Genomic DNA, 20,401 nt, shown 5'->3' on the forward strand with positions numbered 1-20,401 from the left:
TCAGCACTCTTAGGCCACATTTGAGATCTGTGTTTAAAGGTGGTTAAAGGTAGTTAGAATCCCCAGACTCCATCCACAGTGGTGATGAGGAACTTCTTTGGAGGGTCAAATCTGTCCAGGTAATTATGCCCTGATCTGTACAATCTGCTCCCTCCAATGTTCAGGGCACCTTAGAAACTCCCTTTCAGCCCTGCACTAGGAATAGATGGAGACAGGAGACAACATTATTTCAGACGAATCAGGGTACCACCTCTGGATCCTATTGGTGGATATAGGTGTAGAAATATTTTTCCCTACATTTAATGCAGGGAAGAATGAAAAGGAGTCCTAAAGGGTTCACTTCCCCCCCCTTTCCCCCCCCTTTCCCCCCCCCCTTTCCCCCCCCTTTCCCCCCCCCTTTCCCCCCCCCTTTCCCCCCCCCTTCCCCCCCCCTTTCCCCCCCCCTTTCCCCCCCCCTTTCCCCCCCCCTTTCCCCCCCCCTTCCCCCCCCCTTTCCCCCCCTTTCCCCCCCCTTTCCCCCCCCTTTCCCCCCCCTTTCCCCCCCCTTTCCCCCCCCTTTCCCCCCCCTTTCCCCCCCCTTTCCCCCCCCTTTCCCCCCCCTTTCCCCCCCCTTTCCCCCCCCTTTCCCCCCCTTTCCCCCCCTTTCCCCCCCCTTTCCCCCCCCTTTCCCCCCTTTCCCCCCCTTTCCCCCCCCTTTCCCCCCTTTCCCCCCTTTCCCCCCTTTCCCCCCTTTCCCCCCTTTCCCCCCTTCCCCCCCCTTCCCCCCTTTCCCCCCCCTTTCCCCCCCCTTTCCCCCCCCTTTCCCCCCTTTCGCCCCCCCTTTCTCCCCTTTCGCCCCCCCTTTCCCCTCCCCTTTCGCCCCCCCTTTTGCCCCCCCCTTTGCCCCCCCTTTTGCCCCCCCCTTTGCCCCCCTTTTGCCCCCCCCTTTGCCCCCCCTTTTGCCCCCCCTTTTTCCCCAGCTAGTTACTCACTTGAGAAATAAGGCAGGCAGACCTGTGAGTCTGGACATGTAAATCCTGTGCTTTGTGATGGGAACTCAGTTTTCTGAATTAGTTATCTAAACTACTGACTATCTAAACTGACTCAGTTATCTAAATAGTGACAGCAACTCCCCTCATGGATGGGACAACCACAGTTACTGTATGTGTGCTCTTCAGAGCATGTGTCTATCTGTATTACTAAATTCCTTTTCTTACTACTACTGCAGTACTGCAGTGGCTACCATACAGATTTGTATTCTCCTTTTGAGGCAGTTTGTTTGTAATGTTCTTTTCTATTGTTGGGGAAATTTAAGAACAATCTATGGTAACATAAAGAATTTTCTAGCAACAACACTAAATAGATTTTCAGTAGTTTTTAAAATTGGGGACAGTCTTGAACTCGAATCTGGAAACTTCTGTCTCCCCAAACTTTTGAAAACTTCAGGTCGAGGTATCAGTCTACTTCTTAATAGTAGAGACTCCTCTCTAGTGTTCAAAATATATTTATCGGAATGTCCCATTGAAAAATAATGGGGCTTGAATCCAGACCCCAGCATAGATGTAATTCAGGTATAACGTGATAGAAAACTGAATAGTGAATACAAAATTAAAACTTTGGGAAGTCAGAATCAGGCCTGAAATCAAGAGAGCCTAAAGGCATCCAAAAATTGTTGCTATAGCTATAGAGGGGAATTTTGCTTAAAAAATAAAAAATAATTGAGGTCACCTTTTAAGAATGCAGTTCCCAAAGTTGCAAAGAATGAATCATTGGCGCCAGTTTTTATACTGTGTAGCTCTGTAGTTATCTTTGTTATGCTGACTGCACAAAATTTTTGGTGATGTGTCTGTAGAGGGCTGGTGTTGAGTCTGTAACATTGACACTCTGATATCTTTCCCTTCCTCCTCTTTCAGCTAACCAACTATTGGTAAAGATCAAAGAAAGTGAGGAGGAGGGCTGACAAGAAACAGTGTATGAAAGATGCCTGCACAGCTTTAAATAAATAAATAAAAAGGGTTAAGATTTCAAATCTGTTGCAGGATATCTGCATGTGGGGCTCCATTTTGCTCTAACAAGCTATGCTAACAGCACATAGAGTATGCTGTTGTATTTAGACCTATATGAATCTGATCCTTTAGATATTAATGTATTTGAAGAAAATGAAGTATAGTGCTGGAAATATTGGGGAATATTACAACTGAAAAACCCACGTGGCTTCTGGTAGGCTAACAACTCTGTCTTTTATGTTTCCCTCCATAGCAAAATTAGATTTGTGGCTTTCAATGTCAGTGTCTAGTTTGTTTCACTTTCCAATTCACAAGAGTTGAGGAATGTATAAATAAGAGCCTAACTTTCCCTCCTTCCAGAAAAGAACAACTCTAAGTTAAAATGTAACAATGTAAAAAGGAAAGCAGGAGACAATAAATACAGGGTGAAAACTTCCACAGTGAAAGATTGTTAGCCAAAATAAGGCTTTGCAGGTGAGTAGGAATATTTTTGACACCTCACAGAAAGTATCAATGCACTTGCATTATGTAAATAGTAAATATGTTTGAAATAGAGGTGGATCAGGAGGGCAGCAATATGATCTATGAGACATGACACTTGACATTTCCCAATATAGTGAATAGAAATTACACTGTTTTTTCTTCTAGTTGGGCAGAGACTGGCAGCAGTTCCCTATAGGGGACCAGAGGTGAGGCGGTGGGTTCTGTCTCCTAAAGCCCTGCTCACTCTAACCCCGTGGAGGCAGCATGCCTAGGCCTTGTGTTAATGCTGTAGATTTTACCCTGATAGTTTTATAGCAAAACTTAACTTCCTTTTTTAAATTTAAATGTTGGTTGTCCAAACAGCTGGCAACCTTTCATTAAAAATATGCCTACTTAGGTGTTCTGTGCCAAATATTTTTACAGTATTTATATTTTCTTGCAGCCTCCTTGTTATGTTTCAGGTGGGCCTGAATAAAACTATCAGAAGCTAAGTAGGAATGTAAAAATCCTGAAGTTGGAACTTAGTGTATAGGTAACTGAGCATGTTCCAGATGTGTTGGTCTTGTGTTGCAGTGTAAAATAACAGTAACACCATTGCTGAGTGATTTACAGTTGCCTAAAACCAGAAGAAAAACAAATCTAAAAATTTAGTTCCTAAATGATCCATTGATAATGGACTGGCATGTATATGAAAATGGAGGTAACTATGCTGTGACATAAAAGTTTTATTAACATAGGTTTGTGGTGGTCCCTTTACTTGCAAATAGTAAGTGTAGGAATAAGTTGCATAGGTTGTTACAAGTGAAATGTCAGTCAGTGCTCTGTGTCTTTTTTCCAGCTAAAATGGTAATCTAGCTGTTGCGGAATTCTACATGAAACACACTATAGGGAAACTGTATGGACACACGAGCAAAGCCTCATGTCTTTGTTGCTGCGGGTGAGACTTTCCACTGCTCAGATACGGCAGCTCTGTCCTTGGGCGTCCCGGAGATTCCTCTGAGCGAGGCAGCACTGTTGACTGGTTCTGGCTGGTAATGTGGGGTCTGACTGGGAAAGGGCTGTCAACAATCCAAGGTCATCTGTGGCTGTTCTCACTGTTTGTTGCTCTTGCTGGTAGCTGATTAAGACCCAACGTCTGAATAACGGGAGCAGCAAGGGAAGCTCATGTGTGGCTTAATCCTGTTTTTGCAATACATGCCCTGACAAGCTTTGCCAAGAGCTCTTTGCCTGCGGAGCAGGAATGGGCCTATATAGCCAACCAAACAGGACCAGAGGGACTCATTAAACTCCCAAAAATGACCTCAAGATTTTTTTTTTTTAATTCTCTGAAAATGTCACCAGTTTGCATTAGAATTTCTCAGGGCTTTCTAGAGCTTGGCTGAATTTTGGTGCCTTCTCTAAGTGCACAAATCTGCTTCGAGTTCTGCGGTGTGATAACCGTTTTAGGCTATTTTTTTGTTTTGTGTGAAGCAAAGTTGTTGTCACCCCACAAGTTAATATTGCCCATCCTAGGGTAAATGCTAAAATGTGATTGATGTGTTTGCTGGTAGGTGAGTAGCATGGCAATAAGAGAAGTCAAACCAGAAATCCTCATAATAGTGAGGTGTGATGTAGGTCAGTAGTTGAGAGTCACCAGTTCAGGTGCATGCTGAGCCACTAATTTCTGTGCAGCGTATACATCAACTGTGTGCTTGTGAAAACTCGGCAGTTTGTGGTTAGCTTTTCCTGTGAGCAGTGAGAGAGTACTGAACAAGAGGATCTGAAGTCACACTCAATGTCACCTGGGCTACTACTGTATTAAATAGTAAAATGTAATATGATAATGGAAACCTTCTTAAAGATTGCTTCCCAGAACTGTTTTGGGATAGATCTCAGCATCTTGGCAACTCCCCAGCTGACAGAAAGCTTATTTCTCCTAAGCAGTGCGTGTAACCAAATGGCTTAGATTGCTCTGATGGAAGAGATGGTTCCCTCCAGGGATATACGCTTGGCACAGCACTTAGGTTGACCTAGTAGCTGGAGTAGGCAATGTTTTGGAAAGAGGGACCCTAGACAGATCTTGAAGTTCAACTTTTTACAAACTTCTGATGAATCCTTAACGAGTGGGAAACTGATGGCTCTCTTCACCTCTCTTCTCTGCCAGTAGTCATTTCTCTATCTTTCTGTTTCCATCCCCCTTCCTTTTCTCTTTTGCCTCGGTATTAGAAAGTTTTATTTTGTCAAACAGTTAAAGGAGAAATTTTGGTTGTCTTTGCCTTTTAAGTTCAGCCCACCAGCTCTGAAAGATTGCTATGTCTACTTCTGTTAACACCTGAATATCTCGTAAGCATTGTTACTTCCATTCTTTTACTCATTAAGTTGTGGATCGAGTTGATTCTGCAGTGGCCTGTCTTTGGCTGGGTTTACAGCCTTACCTTAATTGTCTTGAGTTGAGTTTCTTCTGGTTATATAAATGCAAAGAATGGAGAAGCAGGCTTGGTTTTGGTGGTGGTGATTGTGTTTTTGTTTTTTTTAAGTAATAGAGGATGCCTGAACGGAAGTGAGACCTTTGTGAGGGAATAGAGTATTAGATGACAAAGCTCATGTTAATATCAAACAAGAAGACTTCTTGGTCTGATTCCGCTTTTGCTGACACCTAATTTACACTGGGTAAATTCGTGAACTTCAGTGGATTTACCTCTGAGTTTGAGCGAGATCAGGACCGGAACCTCCTAAATCTCTTAAGGCATGCTCCGTGATTCATTTGCGAGCTCCTTTAATCAGTAGCAGGTAAGCCCGGGCTTCCTGGACCTCGCTGCCTGCCCAGGAGGGGACCCTGCCGGCACCCTGCCGCCCTCCCGGGGCCGGCTCCCGCCGCGCCAGGAGCTGCTCTGTGCAGGAGCCGGGCCGGTCGGCCTGTCTGTCGGTCGGCCGGTCCGGCCGCCGCGCGTTATGTAAGGGCTCAGGGGCTGCGGGCCGGGATGACTGACAGGGAGAGGGAAATTCCTGTGGGAGGGGGAGCGGGAGCGGCGCTGCCCTGGAGCCGCTGCCAAGCGCCGGCAGCTCCCGGAGACCTGGCGGGGAGAGCGGCGGAACAGTCCGGGGAGGGCGCTCCCGGCGAGCGGGAGGGGCTCGCCTCCCCCGTGGGGCTCGCCTCCCCCGTGGGGCTCGCCTCCCCCGTGGGGCTCGCCTCCCCCGTGGGGCTCGCCGCCGGGCAAACCAGGGGGGCAGCGACTGCGGTCTGAAGGGACGGCGAGCCAGTCCGGCTGTCCCTCTCCGTTAGACCCGGACGCGGGGAGCTGCGGGAAAGTGTCCCCCTGCCCGCCCTCGCCCCCTCGATGCCCCCGGCGCGGCGGCGGCGGCCCCGCTGGCGGGCGCTGTCCCTTTAAGACCTGCTCGCCGCCAGTTCCACGGAGAGGGAGTGACCTCTGGGCTTTGACAGCTCCCCTAATAACTAGCAGCGCCCCGGCTCCGCCCCCCGCGTCGGATTGGCCGGCGGGCCGGTATGCCGCGCCCTGATTGGCTGGCCGCTTCCCCTCAGCGAACCTTTAGAACTCCGAGACACAATATTCTGTTACATTGTAGCAAAATGGCGACTGTCATTCACAACCCCCTGAAAGCGTAAGTAGGAATCAAAAATGTACATATTCCGCGTGGTTTAAATATGAAAAAAAGGCGCCTTTCCGGCGCCGGCTGCCAGCCTGAGCCGGGTGCCTGCAGCCTCCCGGAGGGTCCCTCCTCCCGCCCTCCTTTCTGCCCCAGCGACTCGCTCGGGTTTTTTTTTTTTGTGCAACACATCCCCGCGGCTCGCGCCGAAATTAACGAGGAAAAATTGTTCGGCTCGCACGCCGGTTAATTGGCGGGGCCAGTCTGGGGCGGGGGGGAAGCGGGGACGCGGCGGTGGTTGGTTGCCCGTCGCTCCCGGAGCGCAACGCGGGGACCAGCGAGGTCCCGCGGGGCTCCCGGCACTTGACAGCGTCCTGGTCCGGCCGGGGTCCGGCGGCGGAGGGACCGGGGTGCGGGGACCGAGCGGGGGGACGGGGGAGGGGTGACCCCGCTGCGCCGCGCCTCCGCGCTCCGGCTGCAGCTCCGAGTTGCCGCCGCAAATCTTGGCGGAGTTGGGATGACTTGAGGAGGGGGAGCGGAGCGGCCCCCTCTGGCGTGGGGCGGCGGAGGGGTGGTTTGGGGGGGGTGGCGGTGTTAGGGGCGCTGCCGGCGCACCCCGGCGCTTGTGCCGGGCGGGAGGGAAGCCGAGCTGCGTGAAATGAATGACTCGGGACTGCCGGTCGTTGATTTGGGGCAGGAAGTCCGGAGATCTGTTTTGCATATGACAAGCTTTCGCTTTTCAAAGTGGCGAGGAGAGTTGATTGTGTTTCCATCTTGAGAGTGGGCACAAGCGGCCAAGGGCTGCTCGGACGGGATCTGACCCGCTGCTGGCGGGGGAAAGGCAGGGACGGAGCGACCGGGTGGGCGGGTGGGGGCAGGTGCTTCTGCTGCCGAGGCATCCCGGGGCTCCCGCTCTGGGAAGAAGGCCGATTTAAGAGGGGGACCGCGGGAGCCGGTTGTCGTCGTCTGGATCGCGTCCTTTTATTTTCCTTGTGGTCTGCAGCGCACGCCGTTAATCCCTGAAGGCATTAGGGAGAGTGGGATTTGGCACCGTACGTGCGGAGAGGAGCTGTCTTAACCTTTTTAAAACGACTGCTCCGCTAACGGGGGCAGCGCTCCTGCTATTGAAGCAGGGAGGCAGAGTACCTGGCGCTGGCGCTTCGTTTGCACTTTCTGGGCTGAGTGGGTGTTTTCATACGTTTGAGTTTTCAGAGATTAAATTAGGGCTGCGAGGTTTGTCTTATTTTTTTTTTTTTCCCCCGACTTAAGTCTCTCCGGCTGGAGTTGGAAAAACACTTGAAGGTTTTTCCAGGGATTCCTGTCGCGCTCTCTCTCTGTGATCCCTCGAGCTGGGAAGGGGTGCTGACATGTTTATCAGCTCCTCTTCTCCTGCTCCGTCCTGGCAGAAAAACCTTTGCTTTCATTTACCCGCCCTCTCGGTAGCACCTTGTAAAAACCCATGGGGAGAAGCGGAGCGCAGTTGTCAGGGGGTCAACTAAACAAGCCCGGGTACCCTCCCGGTGGGGTGGCGGCCTTGAACACGCTCTGAAAACCGGGGGGAAGAGGCAGCGTGACACCCCCCCCCTCCCAGCCCCACCCCGATTTGACGACAGGTTTAATACTTGTGCAGGCGAGAGCAACTTCTCCCCGTGTGTCGTGTACTCCCTCCCCCCACGCCCCCCAACCGCCCGCCGGGCGTTGCTCGGACGTGGGCAGCGCACCCCGGGGACCCCGCAAGATATTCCGGGGACCCCGCAGCGCACCGAGGGGGCAGCAGCGCACGGCTCCTCAGCTGGGCTGGGGAAAGCCCCGCACCTCCGTGCCATAGGCGAGTGTTGCCGGTAGCGAGGAAGCCCCCGGGGCTCGGTGGCCGCTGGGGAGGGCGGGTGAGAGGCGGGGAGCTCCCGGGGAGCGGCGGCGGCCCGAGGAGCCGGGAGCCGCCGTGGGAGCCCCGCCGGAGGACGGGACATCGCCTCGCACTTCGTGACACCGTGGGGCTCCCACCCGGCGACGGCGGCGGAGCTCCGAGGAGGGCGGATCCTGCCGAAGGGCTGCGGTGCCGAAATGAATCGGGGGCCCGATCCCGCTGCTTCTAAAGTCGGGGAGGGTAGGATTAGGCCCTTTATAATTAGCTCCCTTCTCCTCCCCTCGCCCCCGGGGAGTGTGAGAGGAGGAAACAATAGACATCAAGTGCTGGGTTCGCTTTTCTCGGTGTGCCTTTTAAAGTACTAATGCTATGTGGAGGTAACTGAATTGGTACCGGCTGTCTGACACAATCTGCATTTTTTATTAACAACTTCTTTAATAAAACATATTGTAATTTTCACTTATTCTTTAAAGTTGCTGATCGGGAAACAATACACATGTAAATAAATTATGCACGGGATAAATTAGGACAAAAGCAGTAGGACACATACTAGGGGAAGGGATGCAGTGCGCAGTATTTTATCCTCATGTGTCCTTTCTGACAATGAAAGAGAGCTGAATGACATTTGCATTTCCTCTGTCTGCCTTTTGATTGTATCTCAAAACCCACAAACGCCCCCTACAGAAACTGGCCACACAAAGGTTTTGCTCTGAGACGGGGGACAATGTAGAGCTGGAGAAATCCTAGCTCAGGTATCAAGCAGCTCCCTGGGTGTGCTTGTGCGTTTAAGTGTGTCCAATATTCAGTTTATCTCTGGCACTTGGACACATGCGTGGCCTTGTTCATGCTAGACTAGTCTCCCAGGATAATGTATTCCAGCGTACCTGAGCATCTGTGGGAATACGTTACACAGAAGAGCTCAGTGTGTGGAGTCCCTTATTAATGATTGGCGCCTCCTCACACTCAGCTTACCTCTTTCTCTGTCTAGCACTCTCTTCTCACTTTCTGGTTCTGTTTTGGTGCTTTCATCCATTTGCTCTTCTCTCCTTCACTTCCTCTGGTGATCCAATCAACCTGACGCGACTGCCTATTAGTTCTGCCATTTAATACCTGGTTGTTTACCAACATGGTGCTACAGGCAAAAATATCAGAGATGTAAGTTTAACAGATCTGCAAGGGAAAGGTGGCAGGTTGTCTGGATAAATACATTCTTCTTCATCCATAGAAAAGGCAGTATTCAGATAGCTTTGATGGGACAGCGGTGGATTTGAACTGCTGGATTTGTCAGGTTGTTTCTTCCGCTGGCTTGTGTACCTAGCTCCATAGTTTTTCTTTCCATCTCCTTCTCCTTTGGATATCTTAATACAGAGACATTTGAGCAGTGCAGTAGAAGAAACAAATGCAGTTAAAAAGTATTCTGAATAACTTCAAATGTCAGTCAGAAATCTCAATGGACTTTGTAAACATTAATTAATTAAACCTCAACACCCCTGTGAAGAAAGGATTATTGCCTTTGTTTTATGGATGGCTAAACTAGGACAAAGTGGTTCAACTTTATAATTCAACTTTATAATTTGAAGACCAAGTCTAGAAAGCAGCCGTTCAACTTCCAGTCTTAGCATCTAGTCCCATTTCCTCCCTCTCCGCCTTATTAGTGATGTGCATATGGTACCGTAATGCATCTAATGTAATTATGACCTTGTAATTTACAAAGTCTTATCTAGAAGCAGAGCTGGTTTCCCCCCACCCCTTCTCTGTCTTTACTCCCACAGCTGACTTTTATTTCAGGTTGTCAATTAAACATACTGGAACATATGTTAGTCTATTGCCTTTTCTGCATGTGAAATTCCTTCATGCCATATAGAGCTCTGCCTGGATGCTCACCAGAGGAGCTCTTGCCTTCCAGTGCTTTGGCCCTGGAGTAGCAGTGCTGGTGCTCTCCCTTTCTTTTTCTCAAGGCAGCCTCTAGGATGCTAGCAAGAGGCTAACTCAGCCTCAAATACTAGGCTAGGTCACTTGCAGGCTGACTGTATTGTCGGATAACTTTGATGTGCTCGGGGACACTTATTCCCTGCCAGGTGTTTGGGGACGAGATCATTGCAGACTTGTGTGGGCAGTGCTAGAGCTGACCTCATAAACCCTGCCAGCCCTGTTCTGTCTCTGTGTTCCCACTGCAAACACACAGCAGCCATCGGTTTTCCAATTGCTGTAGCTTCTCAGATAAAATTGCCTTGACAGCTAGCTCCAACTCCTGGGCTGCCAAATGGCCATCCTTGTGATGGCGAATTCTGTGGCATGAGACACCTGTGAAGGAATGGACTGTGCTCGCATCTCTGTTTCATGTCAGCAGCAGACCAGAGTAGGTCTTGGAGTCTTGTATGGCAAGAGTATTTCATCAGTCATAACTCAGGCTTGAATTCAAGCTGCGGACTCGTAACTGGAAGGTCCCGCATCCCATTACCCATCCCTGAAACAGCCCTATGTCCTGATTAAGAGCTGATGAAGACTGATCCTTTTTTGTTGTTGTTGTTGCATAAACATCTCGGTGCTGATTTTTAATATTGAAGTGAAAGTATAATGTGCAGTGCTGCTTTCAGCAGGTGGAAGCAATAAAATAGACGGACACTTAGGTTGCCAGTTCAGTGTTTACAAGTGATGTGGAGGTGATTTTAATGTGGCTTTGCAGAAGGGAGTTTTCTTCTACTTGACTGAACAGGGTTGTTGGGCACATTAAATCACGCACCAAAATCTCTACAGCATTTCCAATGTGGCTCTGAAGTCACTTAAAAACATAAAAGAGCCCTAGTGTGACACATTTCAAACCAAAACTGTTGGCCACATGAAAACTGTATTTTCTATATCTCAGCACCATCCTTCGGAGAAAATGAAGGATGAATGTTGTTATATTTATGCAAGGAAACATAAGCATAAAACCAAAGTCATTGGGGAGCAGAGAAGCTAAGTTAAGAAGACCTGAGGGTACAACAGTTTGAATATGGGAGAGACTGATAAATGATATGTTACTAGTTACAGTGTTATGTCTGGTACTATGAGTTGCTTGTGCATGTTTAATTGTTGCAGTGCTTTTGTAGTTTTCTTTTGGTGGTGTTCTAGCCTTTCACAGCCTGTCCAGTTGTGCAGATGGATGGAGGTTGTATCCCAAAATAGTCACTGAAGAAAAAATTTTTGAAACGTTATTTGTGGTGTGTGAAAGCAATTTTGAACTATATGGGTTGGGCTACAGAGGCCCAAAGGTATGATTTTTTGGAGGGTGTAATAATTTCAAGGTAAGCACATGTCCAGTGGGCTGCGTGTGTAATGCCTGTTAGATTGGATTCACAGTGTTTGAGTGGGAATAGCTTACCCAGGCCATGCAGAAGTCCAGTACACGAAGCAAAATGGGGGTCTGTCTTCAGTCTGAATCATGGTGAAGGTAGTATGTGGCTCATCCTTTGTGTAGCCTAACGAAAATTGATTTCTTCCTCTGCTTTCTTAAAACTGGAATCGTGATATTTGGACGTTGCTCTCAAGAGCAGACTTTGTCCATCTTGTATATCTGTCTTCTGCAATTTATGACAGCTGGCTGTACCTCTGCTGTCCCAAAATGAAGCATTCCAATACCCTCCTTGGCTGCAAAAACCCCATCTTTTAGGATTATCATTTGCCGAGTCTGGTGTTTTCTCATACTGTTTTGTCTTTCATGTCAGAGCGGAATTTCTTTGCTTGGTAGATCAATTTTACAATCTTGGTATTTATTCTGGGCTCATCACTATGTTGTCTGTATGTGATGTTGCCTTGAGCAAGAACCATCCCTGTATTGTTTATCCCCGAGGACTTGTAGGAGTGGAATGAATCTGTTTTGGGAGCTAATGTTTTTCTCCCTTGGACAGACCGACCTCTGATCTGAGAATTCCCTGTCTGGGGTGACATACTCCCACGTGCAGAGAAGCAGCACCAAGGCAGCATTGCTTAAGGCCTGTTCTGAGGGCTTCATTAAGACTGTGCTGCTCTTCTGGCTTTGCCTGGCGGTTTTGCCCAGAATGCAGAGGCTGAGGTGTGTTAATTGCTTCCTTAGCGTAGGTCCTGGTTTTAGCACTGGTTTGTTTCTTTTAAGGAAAGTTATCTCATCAACACAATTTAAAAGAAAGCATGCTTTTAAAATCCTTCTTTTTAAAACAAATTTTTTTTCTGATGGAAGTGCTTCTTTCTCGTCTTTAAGAACTTCTCTACAATTTGTGGAACAAACCCAAATAGAGTGGACTAGTGCGTGAGAAGCAGAAAGTGGTTTTCCTTTCTTCTTTCTTCTTTCAAAAGAAAGAACAAAACTGCCCAGTATATTTTCACTGTCTAAACTGAGTGACATATAACACAAATATCATGAGTGAGTGCTTGAATACTGGATGTTTAAAATTCTTATTTATCTTATATAGCCTAAATTATTAGAAGTACAATACTTTTTTTTTTTAATTGCTATATATAGTTTATTTCCCAGCAGAGCATATTTTAACCACAGATTCTCAGTAGATGTCTCAGGGAAGAATAATGCAGTGTCTCAACAGCTGCTGACAAATATCCTTCTCACACCCCCATCCCCTCCAGTATGGGAACAGCAGGAGTATGTCAGCATGTGTCTCAGTTTTCAGGTTACCTGCCTGAGCTGGGTGCCATCAGAGAGTTGCAACTCCAGCCCCATGGAGGGTTTTACTGGCACCCCAGCACTGTCTGAGGGCAGGCTTCGCAGGGAGCCAGCGGAGCAGCGAAGGCAGGGCAAGGACGGGTACTGATGAGTGTGCACTAGGTGGCTGCGATCAGCAGCGTGTGCTTGCCAAACCCTGAGTCATTAATTTTGCATTCTGGTGAGCTGTAGCTGGGAGAGAGTCCCCTGCTCAGGTGTTGATGGAGACACTGACTACGTCAATGTTTTCTTCTGGTGAGAAAGGCTGGAAATGACATTTAATATTGCAGTCCCTTGTGACAGAACTGATCCAACTTAACTGAGGATCATCTCTCCATTCATACAACACCGTGAGTTGTATCAGTCTTTGACATCTGATAATATTGTCCTTGGTTCCTGATAATTTTTATAAATTAATATAAAATGCCAACTGTAACATGTGTATGAAATCGTAGTATGCAAAAGAAAGGAACTCCACATAACTTAAAATTTCTTTCCTTCATTTCTTCTCAGATTCCCCCTTGTGATATGAGATGCAAAGCCTTGGTTAAGATGATGTGCTAAATTCTCTACAATCACATGGCTTAATGCTTCCTGCCTTGTAGGCCTGAAAAATCTAAGTAAGTTGGATGGTGCAAAGAAAATCAGGTAGAGCGCAGTGAAATAAGGCCGTGTCCCGAGTTGGTTAATTCCAGTCTGCCCTACCGCATCAGCTGGCAGGGCTGATTTGATCTGATCAGATGTGGGCATGCTACTCCTGCCAAAACACAAAGTACAGTGCTTATGCTGCTTTTATGCTTCGAGTTGGCTTCATGCTAGCCACAGGAAGATAGATTATGCCTGTTGGAACAAAATTTCCTCTTGAAAATGTTTTGGGCGCTTTTCATGTTTTGGAAGAGTAAGTGAACACCAGTTCAGTGCTTTGTGTCATGTGGCTGTGAAATTTTTGGTCTGGTTTGGGGAACTTTGCAGTTTCTAGTGTTCCTGTGGATCCACAGACTAAAATGATTAGTCACAGAGTTGGGATAAAAATTGACATGGCCAGAGTTATAGCCCAGATAGTTCACTGTCCAGTGAACAGTGCTATAAGGAAAGCTATAATGCAGACACAAAGTTAGTGTTATTTCTTCAAGAGAAAAGTAATGTCCATACTTCCATTTCCTTCAAGAACTGTTCTGAAGAAAGTCATGCAAAAGATGGAGATGAGAGATTTGTGACTGTTCAAGTATTTTGGCCTCAATATTGTTTCCTGAGAGACTGTGTTTAGTCAATGATGGGGACAAATATATTTTATGTTTATGACTACTTTAAAACCTGTGCAATCTGAATAAGCAATAATGGAAACAGTGGTTCAGAAAGCCGTTTTACTGCTAAACTCCTTTGGTCTTGACCCTGAATAAAAACTGCATCATGTTTGAGGCTGCTATCCTAGGAGTGTTCAGATAAATCACTCACCAGTGTCCAATATTAGGAATTATAACATGAGCCGACTTGTATCTACAAGCTTACCTTGATTGATTTTGCTTTTTCTTTTTTTTCCCCTAAACTACTGAAGGGTGTTTTGAAGACTATGTTTTTGTGTTTTCTATGGATGCTTTATCCTTGAAGTTTTCAGTTCATTAGCATATACCTGTTGATGTGAAATATGGGATAAATCGGGAACACAACTGTAATTCAGAGATTAGCACCTTTTAAAGCTGGGGTAGTGCAGGTTAAGAGACATGTGAGATGTGATAGGTGAGGGTTGGTGAAGGGAAGACTCTGCAGCGAGCTCTTTCTCTGCAGGTGTGATTCAACTGCATTGAGATACTTCTACTGCTTCATCATATCAGACTGACCCTTTAATTGCAGAGGCTCTTCTGCAGAAACGATGTACCCCTCTGTTAATTTTGGTGATGCTAGTTCTCGGTGATCAAATGGCATGTGGATGAAAGCGATGTTAACACCTCTCCATGTAGAATGGGGCCCCAAAGACTTCTTCCTTCTCTCTCTTCTCCTGTGCTGATACAAAAGAATGGTAACTTGGTCAGGTTAGCTGGTGCTATGCTGACAGCAAACAGGCATTCCTGAGGTTGAAATCCAATGAAAAAATGTTGATGGGGGATATATGTGGAAAATCCTTTTCAATTTTCTGTCACCAGATCTGATTTGTTTTTGTCGATAGTCTCAGCTAAATGTTTTATCTTCCCCTAGCTTTCCTCTCCTCTGCCTCCCAACCTCTTTCCCCCATTGACCTCTACTAGTGCAGTCCTAGCTGTTGATTTATCAGGACAGGCTAGCTCAGCACTGTGTGGAGATTGCTTTTAATTAACTCTCTTCATTTTTTCCAACCTTCAGGGAGCAGCAACCCTTTAATGATTTTAATATTTTATCTGGATTTATATCCACCTTATATGTTGTTTGTTGCTCTGCTTCCTCACATGTTCATCCTGAGTCATTTCCCAAAATGAAATGTTTGTTTCAGGCCTCTCATACAGGATGAGGAGGAGAGTTTTTAATGGCTTCTGGACTGGGAGGATGGACTTTCTGTGATCACAGAATCACAGAATGGTAGGGGTTGGAAGGGACCTCTGGAAGTCATCTCATCCAACCTCCCTGCTTCAGCAGGCACACCCAGAGCAGGGGGCACAGGAACGCGTCCAGGCGGGTTTTGAATGTCTCCAGGGAAGGAGACCCCACAACCTCTCTGGGCAGCCTGTGCCCCTGCTCTGGCACCCGCACAGGGAAGGGTTTTTTTCTCATGTTTAGCTGGAACTTCTTGTGTTCCAACTTGTGCCCGTTGCCCCTTGTCATGTCGTTGGGCACCAATGAAAAGAGTCCAGTCCCATCCTCTTGACACCCAGCCTTCAGATATTTGTAAGTATTGGTAAGATCCCTCCTCAGCCTTCTCTTCTCTAGGCTGAACAAACCCAGGTCTCTCAGCCTTTCCTCATAAGAGAGGTGATCCAGTCCCCTGACCAACTTTGCAGCTCTCCGCTGAACTCTCTCCAGTAGTTCTCTGTCTTTCTTAAACTGGGGAGCCCAGAACTGCACACAGTACTCCAGATGTGGCCTCACTAGGGCAGAGTAGAGGGGGAGGATAACGCCCCTCAACCTGCTGGCCACACTCCTGATGCGGCCCAGGACACTGTTGGCTGCCTTGGCTGCAAGGGCACGTTGCTGGCTCAGGGTCAACCTGCTGTCCACCAGCACCCCCAGGCCCTTCTCAGCAGTGCTACTTTCCAGCAGGTCACCCTGCACTGGTGCATGGGGTTGTTCCTCCCCAGGGGCAGGACCTTGCACTTGCTCTTGTTGAATTTCATCAGGTTCCCCTGGGCCCAGCTCTCCAGCCTGTGCAGGTCGCGTTGGATGGCAGCACAGCCTTCTGGTGCATCAGCCGCTCCTCCCAGCTTGGTATCACCAGCGAACTTGCTGAGGCTATGCTCTGTCCCTTTGTTCAGGTCATTGATGAATTTGTTGAACAGGACTGGACCCAGCACAGACCCCTGGGGAACAGCACTAGTGACAGGCCTCCAACCAGACTCTGTGCCGCTGATCACGACCCTCTGAGCTCTGCCATTCAGCCAGTTCTCTATCCACTTCACTGTCCACTCATCTAACCCACAATTCCTAAGCTTACCTATGAGGATGTTATGGGAGACAGTGTCCAAAGCCTTGCTGAAGTAGAGGTCAACAACATCCACTGCTCTCCCTTCATCTCCCAGCCAGTCACGCCATCACAGAAGGCTCTCAGGTTGGCCAAGCATTATCTCCCCTTCGTGAATCCGTGTTGACTACTTCTGATAACCTGCTTTTCTTGTACATGCCTGGAGATGACCTCCATGATGAACTGTTCCATCACCTCTCTGGGCATGGAGGTGAGGCTGACTGGCCTATAGTTCCCCAGGTCCTCCTTCTTGCCCTTTTTGAAGACAGGAGTGACATTGGCTACCCTCCACTCCTCAGGCACCTCTCCTGTCCTCCATGACCTTTCAAAGATGACAGTGAGTGGCTCAGCAGAAACATTCGCCAGCTCCCTCAGCACTCGCGGGTGCATCCCATCAGGGCCCATGGATTTGTGAGGATCCAGTTTGCCGAGGTGGTCTCTGACCCAATCCTCCTCAACCAAGGGGAAGTTCTCCTTTCTCCAGATTTTTCCTCTCTCCTCTGGGGGCTGAGATGCCTGAGGGCCAGCCTTAGCAGTAAAGACCGAAGCAAGGAAGGCACTCAGTAACTCCGCCTTCTCTGCATGCTGTGTCACCAGGGCCCACACCTCGTTCAGCAAGATCTACCCTGGTGTTTTGGAGGAGGATGGGGAGTATGAGATGATGCATTTTGGTGCTGTCTTGGAGCAAGACTCGCTTCCGTGTTCTGCCTCTGTGCGTAGGGAGAGGCAGCTTTGTTTTGCAGTTGCAGCATGGCAGATCAGAGCCTACTGAATTAAATCTGACCCCTGACTTGTATGGCATAGTTAGGCCATGAGCTTATTTTCAGAGTCAGGTATGACTCTCATGCTAGTCAGGCTGAGTAGAGGAGGCACTAATATAATGACCTGCTGCTAAAACGTAGCTAACTTCCTGTGCATGAATACAGATCTAAAGGAGAGTCCTGCTTTACCTGCAATTGACTACCTTCGCCTACTGTGTGCTCTACCAAATGAGATTTCTTCAGACTGGGCAGAAAGCAGCTATACCAAATTTCTCCCACCTGAAATTTTCTCTTTACATATCCTACAATGAGAATTTCATGAGGTTCCAGCAGGAAAGATTTGGGAAAAATATATGTTATTCATAATGTAAAGTATGTGGCGCTTTCACGCCAGAGCAGGAAAATGCTTTATAATCATGCTTAAAGTAAGCATCACAATCCTTGTTGTGGGATTATTTTCTCTGTTCTTCTAATGGGAGGAATGGCATGCACTGACTGACTTGGTGAAGGTCACACTAGTCACAGTGTCAACCATTGACAGAATTGGAGGTTTAGAAGCCACATTGCTTTGCTTTTAGTGTTGAGTGTTAGACCGTATATAAGTGAGATGTTGAAAATGAATGGGAATCCTTCCTTGGTACCACATCTATGGCCAAGCTGAAATTAGGGGCATGGAAGAAGAGTGGGAAGTGAGTTAAGACTGTCTGCCTGATGTTCACCGATAAATATCGCTGAACCATCCTTAATGGCAGTGGTTTATGTCTCAAGCTGATAAAGGCACTGTTGGAGTGCAAAGATTTTACCATGGAAATGAACCACATTACACCAAGTGGCAAGTAATTCTGCATTTCAAAATATACATGCTGCACACCAGCCTGTTCAGTACAATTCATGCACTGAATTCAAAGTCGTTGGTGTGAGAACAGTTTGACTCAATTTACCTTACAAGGCTAATTGTAAGTGTGTGTATTGAAAGCTGCCTTGTTAAAATGGTGGAAGAAATGAAGCGGTTCCCAGATCTAGTCCTCCCTTACTGAGGAGAGCGACTCTGAGGCACTAGCTGAAAGGAACACAGTTGTGGGTCCTACTTATAAAAATGTTGGCAGTGTATCATTACATAAGATCATCTATGTCATCTGGTCTGTGGTTTGTGTTTGTGTCTTTCCTATATTCCTCTGCAGTGTGCTTTACTTTAAAAAAAATAATTGTTTGGGATATTTTTTTCCGTATTGTTGCTGCGATTCCACAGTAACTAACTCCTGGCTTTCTCATCTGACCAGACTGCAAATGTATCTGGTTCAGGTATTCGTTCTGCTGAGTAGATCTGAAAGTAAATTCCCTCCTCCCCTATTATTAACTTTCTAGTTTTTGTTTCCACAACTAACTTATCCACAAAGTCCTAGGGTTAGCAGAGGCTGTCTCTCCTGACACATCTTCCGAATTCCTCACTGCTAAACACACACCATGCAAAGTCAAAACCTGGCTGGCCCTCAAAGGGCACTCTATTTCCCAGGCTGCTGTTTCCAGCTTCCTTCTCCTCTGCTCACCCCTTGGAGGGGAAGAGGAGGAACAGATGAGGGGTGAGCATTCTGCCTTTGGGAAAGGCTCTGACCTGAAAATGGATTGCAATTCCAGCCGAATGGTTCCTTCCCTTGGTAACAGAATTGCACGCCTGGGCTCTGAGCTCTTTGCGTTAATTCCATCTCTGCTAAACTTTCCCAGTCAATTAACCATGTCCATCTCCTGCTCCAGCAGCCACATGTGCCTCTTCTGCCACAGCAGGGTTTTGGAACAGTAACTTGCTGCAGCCTTTGCTGCAGCGGTTTTCCTCCAGCAGATTCCCTCAAGCATGGTTATCAATCAGGACCTGTCAGGTTTTTCCCTCCAACACATCTATTTTCAGGGCTGTAGGATTTTGACCTTTTGCTTTTGTCTTTATAAGTACTATTTTTTTTCCAACAGGGGCTGGCTCAGATGCTGTGTGTTAGGTCTTTACAGTGATACAAAAGCTGCATGAAAATTTCAGTTTTAGTGTGAGGAGATTCTGCTAAACCTGGATATTTCTTTTGCTTTCTGCCACTTTGCCTCCCTTGGGTCTTAATTTTTCTTGTCAAAAAGGCCTCATTAAGATGGCCGATAATTCTTGTGTGGTGTTCTAGGCAGCACCCATGGTACAGAGGTCTCCTCTGAGTAGGTGGCTAACAGGACTGGATAAAAGAGTAGTGAGTTCTTGGAGGCTGAAGTGTATGGCAGATGCTCACCCACAGGGTTTGATGTAGACTACCTTTGAAGGGAATTCTGCACATGCCTCTGCAGCTGGAAGAACAGTTTGGACGCTGGCACTAGCAGTTTCTTGGCAACATACTTAAGGGACCATGACAGTGGCTTGAACACGATTTTCTTGCATGTTGTGCTACCATCAAAGGTCAGGTTGGGCTAGAGCGCCTATTAAAACAAGAGGCTATGCTTAATATCTTGTCTTGCACACGTGGGTGAGCCTGGTCCTGTTTCTAGTGGGTAGGTACCTATATCATAAAGGCTGTCATCCCACCTGGCACTAATTTGTTCCTGTGTGTGTACTTTCAGATGAGAAGACAAAGACCAAAATGGCCACTGAGGCTCAATTAATAGAAGTGTAGGTTTAAAAGAGGGTTCCTGGGTCTTATGTCCAGTCCCCTGGTACCGTGTCAGATAATCCCTTTCATAAACTGAAAAGTCCTTGTCTTAAATCCCCACTTGGACTGTTTGTTCCCATTACTCCTCTTGGGAGGGTTCCAGAACCCACTGCTCTGATGGCTGGAAATAGCATTTTAATCCCTAGCCTAGCCCTACTTGTGACCAGTTTATACCCATTTGTTCTGGTGCCAGCATGGAGTTGTTAGTTTAAATACTGTTGCTCCCTCCATTTCTTCCTCTCCACTATCACGCATTTGTATGACACTATTATAAGCCCTCTCAGTCTTTGTTTTGATATACTAAACTGTCTGTGCTATCTTTTCCTTTCCTTTGATTGCTGGAGTATTTATTGCCTTTGCATTATTTACTCCAGCTTTAATTACTCACATTCAACCTTCTTGAGTGTGAGTACATACAACTGTACTGTGTTCCAGGTGAGGTTTTACCCTCTACAATAACTTTATTTTTTACCTCTTCTGGGAGCACCTTGCTTTTGCATTTTTTGTGGTTGTATTGCGCCGGTGGTTCATAGTCATCCGGTGGTAGGCCGATACTGTTATGCTTCTTCTCCTGTCCTTTCAGCTGTTGTTGTTGCCGAGATGATGATCTCCAGGGTATTAAGTGAAATTTGTACTGAGTTCACTTAATCTAATTCTCCTTGCCTGATATTCTTTATTTCCTTGATGACCCTTCAACTTGTGTAAATGGCTAACTTTTATCAGC

General features: G+C 47.3%; 1 protein-coding gene across 1 annotated transcript in view; it reads left to right on the forward strand.

The window, feature by feature from the left end:
- Window positions 1-6,016: 6,016 nt before the first annotated feature.
- DPF3 (double PHD fingers 3) overlaps window positions 6,017-20,401 on the forward strand; it is a 183,552-nt gene continuing 169,167 nt past the window's right edge. Inside the window, exon 1 of the mRNA XM_075105735.1 lies at window positions 6,017-6,068. Within this exon, the coding sequence (XP_074961836.1) occupies window positions 6,037-6,068 (32 nt within the window). The 5' untranslated portion in view covers window positions 6,017-6,036. The remainder of the gene's footprint in view (window positions 6,069-20,401) is intronic.

Source organism: Phalacrocorax aristotelis, chromosome 10 (assembly GCF_949628215.1).
Source record: "Phalacrocorax aristotelis chromosome 10, bGulAri2.1, whole genome shotgun sequence".
Taxonomy (NCBI): Eukaryota; Metazoa; Chordata; class Aves; order Suliformes; family Phalacrocoracidae; genus Phalacrocorax; species Phalacrocorax aristotelis.